We start from the raw sequence: 17,683 nt of genomic DNA, 5'->3' as shown, positions 1-17,683 counted from the left end.
CCCGGCCCCACCCATTTATAATTTTTGAAAGCGTTTTTTGCATTTTTATGAATTTGTACGACAATTTTCAAAATTTGTACAATCACAGTTTTTCACTTATCGAAGAAAAACAGTGGATGTGATTTCAGCCCCACCCATGCTTAAAAATTATATATTTATAGGTTTATCTACACTATAATATTTAGTACGGAATTTGGATGACATTTTTGTAAATTATAGGCATTATATTTTTCTCTACATAAATATGCGTGTAATATAATATAATATTATGCAAACTCTGAAAACTGTTTTGTTATTTTTTCGTATGCCACGATTTTATGGTTTATGACACTCAACCATTTTATTATAAATATTTAGTACTGAATAAATAAAAGTGATGGACCCCTTTGAAGTACAGACATTTATTCGACTCTACACGACGTTTGTACAAATGTTACCATGGCTCGTGTGATGTGTTGAATCAAGTACTCGCATACGCCCTGACGAGCAAGCAATAACTGGTAGTACCAAAAAGTTGGACATAAACTAGGTTAAAAGTTAAAAGTAATGTTTTTCAATTTTATTTTTTACGTTACTAGTTTATACATTTTCTAATTAATTTAATAATTTATCTAGTTCACAAAAATCCACTGTAACAACTTTGTTATTCCTAGTTAATTTGAAAAATAATACGTTGAGTTAAAATTTAAAAGCATACGTATAATACGTCAAAATATCGATCACTGTAATTAAAACGAATTAGTTAATAATTTTTTTTCTTTTTAATTATTGTATTTTTATATATAAATATTTTAAAGAAACAAATAAATATTTCTTGATTTGTTAACGCAATGGTTCAATTACCTAAACCACTAAAGCTACTAATACCTATGTGTAATAAATAACTAATAATAAGGCAAGCACGGAATGCATCTCTAACAAAATATTTAATTCTGATTAAAAAAAAAAAAAACTGAATATAAAAAAATATGTCAGTGCGCTTCAAATAGTAATTAAAAAAAAAACGAACAAACTATTTTAAAATGGGTTAAGTTAATATATTGTCCACATTATATCCTTAAACGCCTTAAACTTGTATACCTAGTTAAATATCGTATTTGTTAAGTATCAACTTATAGTTTAACGTTTTTAACGTTTGAACAACTTAACCAGCTCAAGTTAATTATTTTCATTAACTTCTCTGACTTTAGACAATGCACTTAATTATAGGTATAATTTCGAATATACGTCTATACGGAACGTTGAGCAATGTTTTCAATAGAAATAATGCGATGGCGTTAATACTCGAGGGAGGTGCCATACCAAAACACATTAAAACATTGTTCGCGCTGTGCATTCTTTTATTTTTAATTCGTCTATAGTAATTTTCTGGCGATTTGCGAAAAATAGGTTTTTATTTAACGAAAATACCCAATACAGAAAAGTTGTACTTAGGGTTGCAACTAACCGTATTTCGGACGCTTTACGAGTCCATATGACCATTGACCGTTTATATTATATTATTATACAACACCGTTAACATAAAAAATAACGTTATTCGTCGCTTTTCACCGCGGATCTAAACGCATTTGGAAGGAGGGCATTATTTTGATTAAAATATATATATTATAAAATACATATATATATTATATACTGCACTAGTATTATACTACGGTCTACGAATATGAATAAGCGTGTCGGGTCTCAAAGTGCAACGAGCACGACGTAAACGTATTTATTTCCGTCTCACTGAAATGAAAAAAAACCCTTATATAATATATTTATATACGTACACTATACACAGTAATGTATTATAAAGAGCAGTCTACGACTACTACACCCGAATGAAATATAAATAAATTCGAGATGTAAGGTATGCAATTATACGAGTTAGCGAGGAATGCATTCAACAATTTGATTTTAAAAGAATAAACTCGTTTAACGAAACGGGGACATGATTAAAAAATATATGTACATCAATTACAACATTATTGAAGAAGTTATTTAACTAATTGAATTATGTGTTATACATTCTAACATGGATTATTATACATGTTAGGTACAAGCCACAAGGTAATTATTTTAAAAGTAAACATTAATTTTTCAAAAAGTCGTATTAGTATGACAGTGTTTTTGGATACATCGTTTTTTAAGTTTTTACTTTTTTTGAATGACTGTATGCATTTTTTATTCCGTAACAGAATATTTTTCAAAACATTTTAATACATACAATTCTAATATTTAATAAGTAAATAATTAATTATAAAAATTTAAATTTTTAAAGTAAATCGATGAATAAATGAGTGGAGTGACATGGCTCAGATATGTATCAAACATTTTAAATGCTTAATTAATAATATTGAATTTCATAAAAAAATTCTGCTAGAAATATAAAATCAATGCGTGCCGTCATTAGATAAAGTAGAAAACACAACAAACTATAACAATAAAACAAATATGATAGGTATAATTAATTGTTTTGTAAGGGTTTCAAATTCTGTAAAATAAAATTTATAAAATATTTAATGTTTTTAAAAAACGTTACTTACCTATCATATATGACTTGTTGTACTTAGTGATTTAAATATCTAAGAGTTTGTCGTCGATGTTCAGTGTTCTTAATTTTTTTTTCTCATTTGAAATTAAACAATTTATACATATTTTGTACAATTAGTTTAAATTATTAACAATGTTTTTACAGAAGTCTTGATAGAAAAAGCTGCTGTCACTTAAGTGTTTCTTATTACAGTTCGGTACCTACCTAATTCGTTTTCTGTGTATGCTAATTGGAATATATAATTGTTCTCCACTTCTATCACGTTGTTTCTATATGCCTACTATTAGGTATACAACATTTTGATTTTTTTGTCATCTCTTCTACAATTGACTTGATTTAAAGCTCGGCAAACAACTTTCAAGGCTTTGGTATGCCAGTTGATGAAAATATGAATATGATCTTTGATAGAATTGTAGGTAGGTAACTATAAAGAATCCGATTTCCGATTAAACACATTATAATAAAAATTATTAAGATGATATTGTTCAGGTTGTAGTGCACAATTTTGTGTCGGAGTTGTTAAAATGTTGCGCAATTTGAGTCTACAAAGTTGGGAATTTTTGTGTTTTATATATGGATGAGTGGATGACTATGCTTTATTAACCACCCGAACTGGAATTATGATGTCTGCGCGGGGAAGGCGCAGAAGTGTATAAAAGGCTGGTTTGATTATCCCAGGGCCTTTTTTTTATATGGTATTATAATAAATACTTAAAAGTCCAAAACACATTTTTTTGGTATTGAGAAAACAGGTGACAGAAAAATGCGCGAGTCCGAGCTGGAATTGCGAGAAGGGTTAACTGAGAATAATAATCATAAAAAGAGAAAATTGCGTGATAATATAATATATTATTATATTGACAACGTCAGATGAAAAATCGTTGGAAATCTCGTTTTTCATCCCGTACGACATTATAATATAATATATGTGTGTTCGTAATATACGACATCGATATAATATATAAATAAATATTTATATCTCTGCGTGTGCGCATTATACATTTTTTGTGCTTGCGAAAATTGTCTACGGTGAACAATACGAACACATACACATACACTCATAGAAGTGTGCGTATATAATAATATTGTGCCACCCGTACGACAATAAATTATAATATTTTACTCATCTATATATTGTGTACATTATACAGGGAGGCTGTGAGCGTGTGTTTGGCTCGGCTGTACAAATATTCGACTCCGGCGAATGCGTACACTTCGCGTGACCCACCATAATAAAATACTTGTACGCATTTACGCGATTATTCGCTATATAATATTATTATAATTTATAATAATTGTTCGGTCGTGTATGAACACGTCACGTGTTGTTGAAACGCGTGGTCGGCATACCAATTTATTACGAAACCGTGCCAAACGCAGACCGATTTATCTCCTTTGCGGGTCATTTAAAAAAAAACCCACGTTTCACGCCGTTCGCTTCACACGTGTTGTTGTACCTGCTGTATGTACGTTAAAAGTCTGACTACATGGTACCTATCCTACAGTTGCGGTCCGACGTCGAACTCTGTCAATAACGAAGCATTTTAGTGACGTTATGTTGAAATATATATATTTATTTTTTTATTTAAAATGTATACAATATATATACATATTCTTTAATTATAAACATAATCTAGTGATAGAGTTTCACGGTAGTGGTAAATACTGAATGGTTTTTAATCTTTCAGTAGGTCTCGACACCATTTGTATTTTATAAACGTCTTCTAATGTCATCTGAGATGTTGAGTACAGATGAGTTTAAGATAAGAGGAATTTGATGGTTGGATAGATTCAAATGAAAAAGTAGATATATAGAGAGTTTTGGCCAAGTATTTAACTGTTTAAATGAAATGGTTATCATGAAGTATACCTATTTATTTATACATAGAATGGAGGTTTAGTTATTTTTCGGAAGAATTTGGATTGGAAAGTTTAGATTTTATTTATATTTAATACCTTTGCTGTATGCCAGATTTGTACGTTGTATAACCATATTTGGTTGTGCTTTAATAAGAGTATATAGAAGAATTTTTCTGTTAAGATATTTGTGTTTAGAGATGAGGTGGAGTCATAGTTGACTAGATTAGTTGTTAAGGACGTTTCGATTGATATGAATATGGTGACCTCACGTGCCATGTGGAGGCCAGATAACAAATATTTTGTGTTGGAACTTGTAAGGAACTGTTGTCTTAAGTGTAAATGTGCAATGTGCCGATTTATTTTGATTCCCCATTCTTTGTATCTAGTGTGTAATAAGTTTAGGTGTGATTAATTTGAATTTGATGCTATTTCAGATTCTGAAAAAAGTGCCAAGATAGTTTTATCATCTGCAAAGTCACTATAGCGATTGTATATAGTTAATTTTAGGTTGATTTTAAGTGTATAAATTAAAGAAAAGTGGGGCTGTGATTGCACCTTAGCTCCAACAAAGATGAGATTAATTTCATTAATGGACGAATTAGAGTGTAGCACAAAATTTTTGTCTTCGAGGTATGATTTGAATAATAAGTAATAATAAGACGGGAAGATAGATTTTAGTTTGAAAACGATGTCTTGGTGCGACACATTATCAAAAGGTCTGATCCATGTGTATAAATGCAGTAGTGCATATTAATTTATTTCCAACAAATATGAAATTTGTATCGACTAAACGGTGGTCTTGATTATTATATTGATTATACGTATATTATATTGGTACGGAAGCTGAATTGGTACTTTAATCCGGTTTAGGTGTTTGCATCAATTATAAGGATAAGTCGTTTTATAGTATATATATTTTTTTAAATCTTTGACAAAAAAAAATGGGAGTATATTAGTTGGTATGTTAGAGATAGGGTAGTCTAGAGGTTTCCCTGTCTTTAATATCATCACTATTATAGAGAATTTCCATAGCGCAAGGAAATATGTTGATTTTATTATGAAGTTGTGGATGTGAGTTAGGAAGAGTATGATTTTTTTGGGTAGTCGAAAAGCTGTTTCATATGTGATCAGATCAGATCCTTGGGTAATTTTATCGAGCAGATTAAGATGTTGCAAATTAGTGAAATACGTATTGTTTTTCAGAGGTCACTAACCTCTAGAATTTATATTCTATTATTTTGTAGAACTGTTTATATTCGTCTTTGTGGTTTGGCTATTTGAATTCCATGTTTGATGTTAGGATAAGGAGGTAATTTAAAGTATCACTTTAGATAGAGTATTAGTTGGAATTTTTGTCGTTAACGAGGATTCAAATAATAATGGTGAAAAGATCGATGAATGGGTTTATGATTGACCTAAATTTTTCAATGAATTTTGAGAATGAAATTTCATTGTTATTTGTTGGAGTAGGATTGTTATTATAAAGGTGGTAACCCTCGGTTACATTAGTATACACACATTATTTTTGCGAGTGTTCAGTAGTTGGTTGTTGATGATGAGGTTGATTTATGGTCGTGGAGTTGGAGTTGGATGGCTATAACCGGTGTGGTATTTTCCTTGATATATTGAGACGTTTTAGGTTTGTTGTCTGTATACAGTACAGATTTTTAGTTGGCAGGATGTTCTCCTTCACAAAGGGAACATTTTGCTGGGAGGTTTGTAAACTTTCCGCAAATAGAAGTGGGGTATTCGTTTTCACATTTGACGCATTTCGGAATGTATGCGCAATGTGTCTTGGTATGACTATATGATTGGTAGTTTTGGTATTGAAGAATTTATCGTCTTTTATGCGGTTCTTCTATTTTAATTTTTGTTTGGAGTAGAGGAGTGATGAAGAATATATCGCTATCACTTCCTTCTGGATCGATTTTGTCGAAGAACAGTAGGAATGGTACTTTGGTTTGAGTATGTTAAATATTGATTACGTTTCTGACTCGTTGTCCCATCTCATCGATTATTGATGATGTATCGATGACTGGGGTAGAATGATGTAGATTTTTAATGATTATTCTTATTTATTTGTCGGCTTGAAGTTGAAAAATGTGTTATTAAGCATTGATTTCTTTTAGGAAGTGAATACATTTTCTAAATAGTTGTCAGGGTTATCAGTTGGCATTTTTATGTGATTTGAGGTAGATTTCCAAGAATAACTGTTTGGACTGATTTGTTCTATAAAACTGTTTCTCAGTTGTAAAAAGTTTATGATGCCTTTAACAAGTATAGGTGAATATAATATTATCTTTGGTGTATCATTAGTGGCGTGTGTTTGCGCCTGGGTTTGCAGATTCGATAGTTCTTCGATATCATTGTAGTCATTAATATAGGCCCTGATTCATGAGGCCTGAAAATGGACTGAATGGAGTAGCGGTTCGGGATAATAAATATTTTTTGATCTGATTATAGCATGGTTATTGAAGGTTATTCTTTCTAGCGATGAGACAAATAAAGCAAATAAGCATTTTTTTCTTGTTATTTAACAATTTTAATGACGGTCTGATTAGATAGTATTTTGCACTATATTATCGAGAGTCTAAAGGCCACCAAATGCACGGTGCCTGTGGCTGTTTATATAAATGTCACGCTCCGCATACGATGAAACTACTATGATGTGCAATTTACTTTATTAATATGTAAACACGTATTACCCTACTGGTAGGATGTTGTACAGTGTTTAATTTGGCACTAATTTGTACTTTTTCGTTGGATTATGTCTCGTGGTACGGATACGAATCATCGAGCATCAAATAAATGCGTGTGCACAATTGGACTGTTCAGTTTTTGAAATCTTAAACATGAAAAAAAAGTAATAATTTAATTAAAGTCGAATCAATAATTTAGATTTAAAATATCAACACATGTAAAGTGAATATGTAAATACAAATTTCCCAAGTTTATTTTTATTTTAATTAATAATTCGATAATAATTAATTATATTGTATGTATTACAAATAACGAATTGCCATCAAACTTGACACACATTATAATAGTTACTATTTTTATTAGTTTAATACCTACTTATAGTTAAGTAATTAAAAAAAAATTCCAGCTTTATACTTATATAATATTTATATTTTATAGTTTCATTTTTCAACCTCTATATGTTGCTATAGTAAAAGGTGACTCTTGGCTCACACATAAATTTTTTTTTGGTTCGCAAAAATTGAATATTATTTTTTTGTTTATATGGTAAAATGAAATAGTTATTATATAACCAATGGCAATTGAAACAAACAAACCAAATAGAGAGGCAATTCTATAATCTATGTATTTAAAATGAAATGTCTGTATGTTAATAAGCTATATATAGCGTGTGTTAACTTTTAAAGATAACAGGAAATATTTCGAACATGACTTTGAATTTGATTCGGAGTTTTTTTTACTACGTACAGGATATATAAAATATAAATACATATGTTTTTAGTAAATTCTAATTTTTAACTATTTTTATCTGCGCATGATTATCGTATTTTTCAACCCTCTATCTTAATTACCCATTTATAGGTATAATTTATCAATAAATTCGATGTAATAATAAATACGCCTTGTAGTTTTAATTAAAATAAATTATTATAATAATACCTAGAATTACGAATTACCTAATTTAAAATTTTCGACTGTCATAAAAATATAAATTTTGAAGATATCAAAAAAACTGTAAAGATCAAAGTTACTTTGAGAAAATAAAACAATCCAAATCTAGTATCAAAAATAGTGGTTCCTGTTTAAGAAATTTTTATATTATTGCGCATGCGCAGATAAAAATAGTTAAAAATTAGGATTAATCAAAAACATATGTATTTATATGTCCTGTACGCAGTACAAAAACTCCGAATCAAACTCAAAGTCATACGTTCAAAATATTTCCTGTTACCTTTAAAATTGAACACACGGTATAGCTTTAAATAAACTAAAAAACTATTTTATCTTATAAATAACAGGGAAGTTTAGTGTATAATATAGCTCGGATATCATGTTCAAATATACCCAACCCAACACAGGCAAATTGCACTTATCTGTCGAATTAATTCACAAAGCGAGTTATTGGTACCTACCGACATCGATTTTTCCGTATACTAAAACCGAGCTACGCTGATATTATAGCACCGTATTTTATATAATTTTTGATACTAAAATATTCTCTCTATTCATTTTATAACCCTAACTGCAACTTATTATTCACATCAACTATAGTGTACTTTTTAAATAGCTAGCAATTTTATTGAAATAATTGAAAGTTTATGACATAGGTATAAGCGACTAAAACAACCGGCTTTTATTTTTTATTTGCTGAACGAAATTTGTTTTTAATCTTTACAAAGGTGGGTAACTCTATCGCCGCAATTTACCTACTAAAAATATACGTTATAAAATTTGTCAAATTTTAAAACTCACGTTTGTAAAAAAAAAAAAAAATGTAACTTGCCTCTTTTACAGTTGCATTTGCAACCAACAACAACAATGACAAAATTAATGTAACTTATAATGCAATATTTTCGTGATATACTTAAATAATTAAAAAATATTAAGTAGCACGGTAAGTTTTAATATATTTTTTGTGACCAAATTTGTTTTAACCGATTTTTTTTTAACCATGACAATCAAACAATAGCTTTAATTATATCGATTAATCGTATTAAATTTCGCATTAAATTTGTAATAGCAACAAAATATTAATAAATAAATCGTATTTGTATTTTGTTAACTCATTTTGTATTTTACACAGTTAGTAGTTTTTTTTTTACATAATACAATTTTTTTTCACGCTATATTTATTACCATTACAACAGTGACTACTAAAAACATAAAAATGATTTAATTTTCTTCTGTGCAACGTAGACAATATCATTTTTTTTTTTTTTTTTGAAAAGAATGTTAATAAAGTTTTGAAGAGTAGATATACTTATGAATTCGAATTTATTAATACCAATAATAAATATAAGTTTTATTATTGTTTTAAAATCCGTTATATTTATGTTTTACAAATTTAATTATTTTTTTTTATACTAATGATTTTTAATGTGAATACAAAAAACCGTTCGTAATGGATAACGAGAAATATTGTCTTCTGAGTAATGCATACATTTGATTTATTAATTATTATTAATGACTAGAGCCTAAGTGTTTAATTTACGCGTGAAGCCGTTTCTCTAAATATAACAATCTCGTAATTACGCCATAACCAACAATGGTACTGACATGGGACCACTTGTAAGATACTTTGAATTACTATATTAAAATATATTATAGTTTAAGTTTTAAAATACTAATTTTTAACAAATTGTATATAAAATATCTATATAAAAATAAAACCCATTAAAAAGCGAGCGATGGTGCGAAAATCCATCACACTACTGTATGTCAAGATTCATTTAATAAGTACACAACTATACAATTGGATCTTTTTCCAACATATGTTTTTTATTCTATTATATGCCTAATTTATATATCGTATTATAATTTTATATATTTAAGTTCACACATGTATTTAATATTAATATATTTTTTTTTCTTATATTTTATTTTTAAGAAGTTCTAACTTGTCACATAATATAATATTGCACATACTGCGGTTTTATTTTATTGTAGTTAGAATTTATTTTAAAAAATAAAGAAATTATTATTAATTTATTAATGTCAAAACGGCACGAAAAAATAATTATACTCTATTTAATAATGTGGAAACAATTCAGAACCTTCTATATGTCAAACTTTAAGAAAGTTATTATATATGTTATAATTATAAATTTATATTATTATGACACTTACTTGTAAGCAAATTAACCTCTGGGGCAAAACCAATTTTGGGAATGTGACTTTGATGCTATATTTAACAGTCGTTATTCTTAATTATTCGAAATTTGATTATTTTGTCCGTTATTACTGCCGTAAAATATTACAATATATTATAAGATTACATATATTATAATATGAAATTTCAGTGTATTTGAATTTTAAATATTGTAATGTCGAAGAAAAAAGAACAAATAAGTCAATACGCGTTAGAAATCGTTTAAAAAATACCACCTGCTCGAATGAATGTACAGTTAAAAAAAAATATTATATTTACGTTTTAGTATATACAGTGTAGTGCACATCACGCCTATACACTATGCGAGGAAAAAGATATGAAACGCACTTAAAACTTTCATGGGTCCGTCTTGAATAATTATTATGTTATTATAGCGGGCAGTGTTGCAGGTAAACCTAACCTATATAATATTATATATAATACTTCGTGCTATATGTATACGAGTATGCGCGTATATTAATGCGCGAACCGGCTACGCATAATTTATGTGGCTCCCAACTCTCGCACGGCGTTTTGCGAACCATCGTCGCGGTACAAAGACAGGATCGATATGATAGCGGCAGTTGTAAAACCGTGTATATGGGTTTGGGGTGTGGGCGGTGAGTAGATCGTCGTACTCGAAAGCCCGAGATATTCGCATATACAGAATGCCGCGAAGTCCTACCGTACAATCGCTATTGTATACAAAACGCATAAACATAATACGTAAATTGCATACTTATATATATAAGGATAGGATAGGATAGGCTCGGCGAAGACAAAAAAAAAAGGAAACGCCGAAGTGCGAGTTTTAAGGATAGGGTCCCGCGAGCGTTTAGTATTACGACGTGTACGCGCGATCGTCCGCGCTAACACAATACGGAATATGTAAATAGATATATATATATATATATACGAAAATACGAATGGAATAAGAGACAATAAAGAAAAACACACTGATTAAACATTTAAAGCAATGGGACCGCGCGCGCCGAGAAGCTTATAACAACCAGTGTGTTGCCTATCAGTTGCGTGCGTATCGCTGCGCTGCATTTAATTCCTCGTCGGGATAATCCGGCCCGGCTGTAGATTCGTTTTTCAGCAGAATTTATCTCATCGATCGTTGTATTATTCGGCGTATAGCACTATTGTTTTTCTTTTAAATTATGAATATACGTACGATAATGGTATAAGTTAGGTGTATATATACACGTGCGTGTAGAGCAATCAGTATACATATTTATACTAACTACGCCATCATACGCACATACAATCAGTGTTTGAAAGTTTGAAAAGTTTTAGTGGTTTTAACGGAAGGTGTTATTTTCATAAAATATTGTCACGAGAGTAATTAGGTAAAACAAGGCCACCGATTTGTAATTAATTGTTATAACCAATAGCGTGAACTTACAACGACGGTTAAAACAATGTGACTAAATCGAAGAAAAAAAATTGCTGTTATCAAACAGTTGGTTGTGTGAACGAAAAAATATCTACACAGTTATAAAATATGAAGTTCTAAAGTTTATTATACAAGATAACGCAGTACCATTGAAAATTAAACATCGTTTTTCGTTAAATAATAATAACTTACTATAATATACGTCTACATGTACGAAATATGATAAATAATAAATTGAAAATATAAATATAAATAATATAAGTATAAAAACATAGGATGATACTGCCATAAAAAGAAAGCTTAACTAAAAATTTAAACACTAGCTGGTATCACAAAATATGTTCTCAAATCCTTCAAAGATACAGAACTCTATACGATAATTTAATAATATACCGGTACTATAAATTCACAATGTATCTTCTTATAATGTATTAATATTAATTATATATAGACGTGTTTATTTTATTCTCTATCAATTTAGTCATAAGTCTCAACCTAATGTAAGAATCTACCTATCAATGTAAATTAAATTTCTTGTAACCAATGGCCCTGGTTGCCGAGACAGTCATTCTAATAATAATAAAAAAAAAATTTTAGAAGAAAAAATTTGTTTTGTTCATAAATAATTGCCACGTAAATATAATTGGAAATTGGAAAAATTAATTTATGTAACATATAATATACCCAGGTGTGTATGATAATTCATAATTACTATTAATGCAAAATTGAAATGTTTTCTTATGAAGAAAACGATGTACCCCCCCCCCCCCGTTTATGACAAATAGAATACATAGGTAGTTGCGAAGCCCACCACACTCCTCCTTTAATTAACCTTAAATAATCTTTTATACCTTATAAGATTTTTAAACCACTAACTCACGTAATTACAAGGCTGAGGTGCTAATTGCGGGGTGGACTAAGATCCTACTATTTCATACTAATAGCGTTTATACATAAACTTATTATATTAAATCGTTGGGACGTATAATCGATACCCACTTGAATGGACCGTAAAGCGACATTCGTGATGGTATTGTAAGGTGTGTGAGTGTGTGTGTAAGAGTAGCTGGAAAATGGGTAGGGGTATTAAAGGGAAGGGAAACTCCACTTACGCGTCTCCGTGCTCAGAGTAATTTTCACAACCACTTAAAATCAGCCTCAATTATAACAGCCATTGGAACTATATATTTATACACGTAATAACGTTATAAAACTTAACCCGACTAAACCGTTTATTCCGTGTCCGTTCTGAACTATAACTATAACTAGGCTATACATATAATAATAATAAATAATAAATAATCCGAGCTGTGAGCTGTAGTTTAATAATATTATACAGATCGGCCTACACCATACGGGACCAAACAGTAGGTGAAAACATGTACGATGAATTGTTTTAATACGATATTGATTACTGACTATTGTTTATTCTACGACATCATTTATCAGGTTTTGATATTTGAATGAACACATTACACATCAGAATATCGTAATAAAAAATTGAAACTATATAGATACACGGAAATTACATGATATTTTGTCAAACGTATATAGACACATCCAAAACTACAACGTATTTCTTTATTATAATATTATGAGTTATGACTGTTGAACCACACATAAGTATTTTATTACATGAAATATAATTATATATATATTTATAAAATAATTATTTAATGAGAACAATTTATTATTGGCATTAAACTAATTTCTTTAAAATGTCATGTGTTAACCTTTTTGTTACAAATTTACAACACAGAATTGATATTCAAAAGAAAATTATATTTTTAAACATAATTTGTTATAATAATTTTTTTTCCTATATATTTTTTATATAATATAAAACTTGTTATATGGAATATAAAATAAATTATAATATAATTTATTATAAATAGGTGATATTGTATAAATTTAAAATTCGTATTTTTTTTTTTTAATTATAAACATTACTTTAATAAAGGTTAAACGTTATAAATAGTTTTAAGATAATTATTACAACGTCTTAGATCATATTAACATGTTACATATTATAAAATAACTATATAATTATTGAAGTTTGAATTCTGTGTAGTATTGTTAACCGAAAATTGAATATTATGATATTATAATTATTTATGAATTATTTAGAAAATCAAACTATTAAAATAACAGGTACAGTGAAATAAACGGCTGAATTTTAAAAGGTAAACGGTATACTGTACTACCTACTGTATTAATAAGCAACATTTTCATTTAGGAAAATTGTAATTAAGTATGTAATTGATTTAGTAGACACGTGATGTTAGCTAAGCTAAATGAGTAGGAGTGAGACATTTCATTATCGCAATTGTTTCTTGTCCAATAAGTGTAGTAGTATAATATATTCGTATAGAAATCGTAACTATTCAAAAACGTTTGTAAAATCTAAATATCTATACAAGAAGTATGACCAAAAAAAAAGATGAAATAATTTTATTGCTTTTATAATGTCGTAAAATAAGTCAATAAAACAGCATTAAATTTATATTTTTCATTTTTTAATGTTTAATAGAGGTACCTACCTTTATTATCGAGTTGTATTTTAAGATGTAAGACTTATTATTTTAATTTCATTAGTGTATCTCTAAATTAATTTAATGGATGAAATGGTTCAATCATTGCCTTTTGGTGCAGTCACTTGTCGCTGTATTTTAAAATATAATTAATAAAGAAAATATTAATATGAATATACAAATTAGCAACGTATCAATGGAATACTTATAAAATAATAACCAAAAAATGATAAATGATGACCTAAAAATGTTGATAATGTAACTAAATACTAAAATATCCTCTTTACAATTAGGAAATATATGAAAGACTGGGCATTAACGGAATGAAAAAAACTTCTTAAAAACATACTAATTTAAAATCTCTCAACAATAACATTACTCACTAGATAACTCAGTAGATAATTAAAAAGATGTTGGTGCCAAGATATCATGAAAAATTGATCAATAAAAATGAATTTAAATAAAAGAAATAAGTTAACTTGGACACTTGGTCAGCCTTGAACAAGAGTAACCATGTATAATTACTAATCACTAATTACCTACCATCATATAATACTTTTGAATTCTATTAAAATCATCATAAACTAATTATCGTGTAATATAATATTTATTATTACATTTTAAATTATGACTATTTATGACATGGTATACTACCGTTGCCTTTTGTTTTTATTATTTTTTTAACGTAAATATTTGAACGCGTGTATTTCAAAAACATTTTGTGAATAAATTTCTCTCGAGTTTGTAAACGTAAAACTGAAACAAACAAGTGCCCACGGAACAGGTACCTATATTTTATGGTATATTCGTTATATTATATAAGGCATGTTTATAATTATATAAATTATTATTATTTGCCAGGTTACGGTACGTAATGGTGGTTTTTTATTTCCCCAGTGTATACAAAATATTTATGGTCTCGGTATTGTGTTTTCGGTATTTATAATGGCCGTTCATTAATTTTGAAAATAAAAATAATTACGGAAACTCGATTGTATTTTTTACCGACTAGAATGTTTCGTAAATATTTGGAATACTTTTACTTAAATACCTTTGCTCTATACGTAAACATTGTATCATCACACGGAAAATAGTTTTAACACGAGTGTCAATGCAACTCATATAATAGCCAATAACTGCCAACCAATATTGTACTGGAGGAGATAATACCTAGGTATTACACGTATATTATCAATGGCACAACGAATGCAAGCAGCGCCTGGGATTCGACCATATTATATAAAAAATAATATACACATAAAAAATATAAATCTTACCAGCACAGAAAAAGTAGTTGGGTATAAGTGCAATATAAATAATAATTCTAAAAATATATTTTTTTAATGTATTTATTTATGCATTCACGAAGTTAAATCAACTAATATTAATAAATATGGTATACAAATTTTAAGTTCATACTCATCTAGTAACTTCTACATAATATTATGTGTATTATTTTAATTACGATCAGGAGTGGATCTAGAAATCTGAAATGGGAGAAGCTATACATTCTTTTTTGGATAAAATACAACTATAATATTTTAGTACATATAAGATTATAAACAACACTCATAGATATGATTTTATGACAATATTAACAATTTTATTTATATTACTATAAATTTATGAATTTTACGAACTATTTATTAAATAAATAAATATATAATATATTAAATTTCCAAAGAAGGGAGCTAAAGCCGATTGATAAAATGTTGACAGATTTTAATTTTTAGTTTTAAATTTCTATGTACAGTTGTTTTAGTGGTTTATTATATTATTATTCACTATGTTTAATAGTATCTATTTTTGAGAAATCTTTTATTCTATAAAATTTACATTTTTAATTTTAAAGACCCGGCAATGCAATATTAAATAAATGGTACCTATTAAAAAATATCCTAAAGAATGTTGAACATTTTTTTTTTTTTTTTACGATCGTTTATAGTTTTAAGTATTCGTTCCATGAATCAAAGAATATTATAATAAGATAAAATGAAATGTATAAATACCTTTTTAGTTTTTTTTTTCATCTTGTGACACTCAACTACCCACTCTTGATGTCTAATGAATAAATTGGCGTTTTTGTCCCCGCGATCCTCCAGGAATTTGCACTCGTGAGCGCCTTTGTGCGCCGTAATCAACACTGAAATGGTTTAACATCTAATTCGAACAGCTATGAGGGGAGAAATGCTAAAGGACGATGAAAATATCGTTTGAACAAAGTCAACAATTACATCATTTACATAGGTAATATATATAGGTATATACTATATATACACTATATATATATTATAGATTGGTGGGTTTAAGGTTTAATTAATGTGTAAAATCATAATAATATATTATACCTATTTTATTACAAACGTATATTATGTTGATATACCTACCTACGTCATGTGCGAATAAATAACTTTATTTACCTTCATTAAGATTCATCAAAAAGTGTTGTAAACTTGTAGTCGTGGGTTTATTTATTATTTCATTTATTGATTGTTTATCGATTAAAATGAATTAGAACTTATTTTTTTAAATAATGATTTGAGTTAAAATTGATTTATAATCAGTTAAATTTTATCAGCTCAAAATATATGCAATTAATTAAATAACTTTTTATTTACAAAATGATGTAAAAACTAATAATAATACAAATAGGTATGTAATATAAATAATCATTATAAACAATAAGACAATGATACAATAGTTATTTTATTTATAGTACCTAAGACGTAAAATATTGGTCACGTCGGAACTTATACAGTGTCCCATGAGGATTTACCCATTGGAATATCTCCTGAAATAATGGAGGTATCATAATTATATATATATTTTTTAAGACTCACAGGGGAAAGGACTAAAAGTATTTCATATTTTAATTTAATTTAATATTTTGGTAAAAGTTAAAAAAATTATTTTTATTTAATTATTTTTAAAAAATCGAAGATAGCCATTTTGTAGTTTATTTTTCTGAAAATAATAAAAAATTGACATTTCAACATTTTATTTTCAAAAGAATCGTAATTTTTTATATATTTTTTTGTTTCGAAAATATTTTTGTATTATTATACAGGCACGAGCCCGTGGATCACACGTTTTATAACGCAGGCACTTATAATATAGTTATATAATATTAAATAATTCATATTTTTTCTCGAAACTAGAAAAAATATTGAAAATCAAGATGTTAATGAAAATAAAACGTCAATATTTTATGAAAAATAAACTCTAAAAATGGTTATTTTCGATTTTTTTTTTAAATAATTAATAAAAAAATTATTTTTTAACTTTTTTAGAAAAACATCAAATTAAATTAAAATATTAAATATTATTGTTATCCTTGTTCTTGTGAGTCTTATAAAATAAAAACAGAATTATGATACCTCCATTATTTCAGGAGATATCGCAATGAGCAAATCCTTGCGGGACACCTTTTGGTTTATAGTGCTTATACCTATATATATTAATTGTAAATTCGAATAAATATTCAATAACTAAACTGCAACCGTAAG

The 17,683-nt window shown here is 27.9% G+C and overlaps 1 protein-coding gene across 1 annotated transcript in view; it reads right to left on the bottom strand.

Moving 5' to 3' along the window:
* The window catches only part of LOC132922474 (peptide transporter family 1-like), a 46,498-nt gene extending 29,981 nt beyond the window's left edge, over positions 1 to 16,517 (bottom strand). The window contains exon 1 of the mRNA XM_060986021.1: positions 16,187 to 16,517. Within this exon, the coding sequence (XP_060842004.1) occupies positions 16,187 to 16,207 (21 nt within the window). The 5' untranslated portion in view covers positions 16,208 to 16,517. The remainder of the gene's footprint in view (positions 1 to 16,186) is intronic.
* Positions 16,518 to 17,683: the final 1,166 nt, after the last annotated feature.

Source organism: Rhopalosiphum padi, chromosome 2, assembly GCF_020882245.1.
Source record: "Rhopalosiphum padi isolate XX-2018 chromosome 2, ASM2088224v1, whole genome shotgun sequence".
NCBI lineage: Eukaryota > Metazoa > Arthropoda > Insecta > Hemiptera > Aphididae > Rhopalosiphum > Rhopalosiphum padi.
Note: the sequence above shows the minus strand (reverse complement) of the source record. Positions and strands in the feature narration are given on the sequence as shown.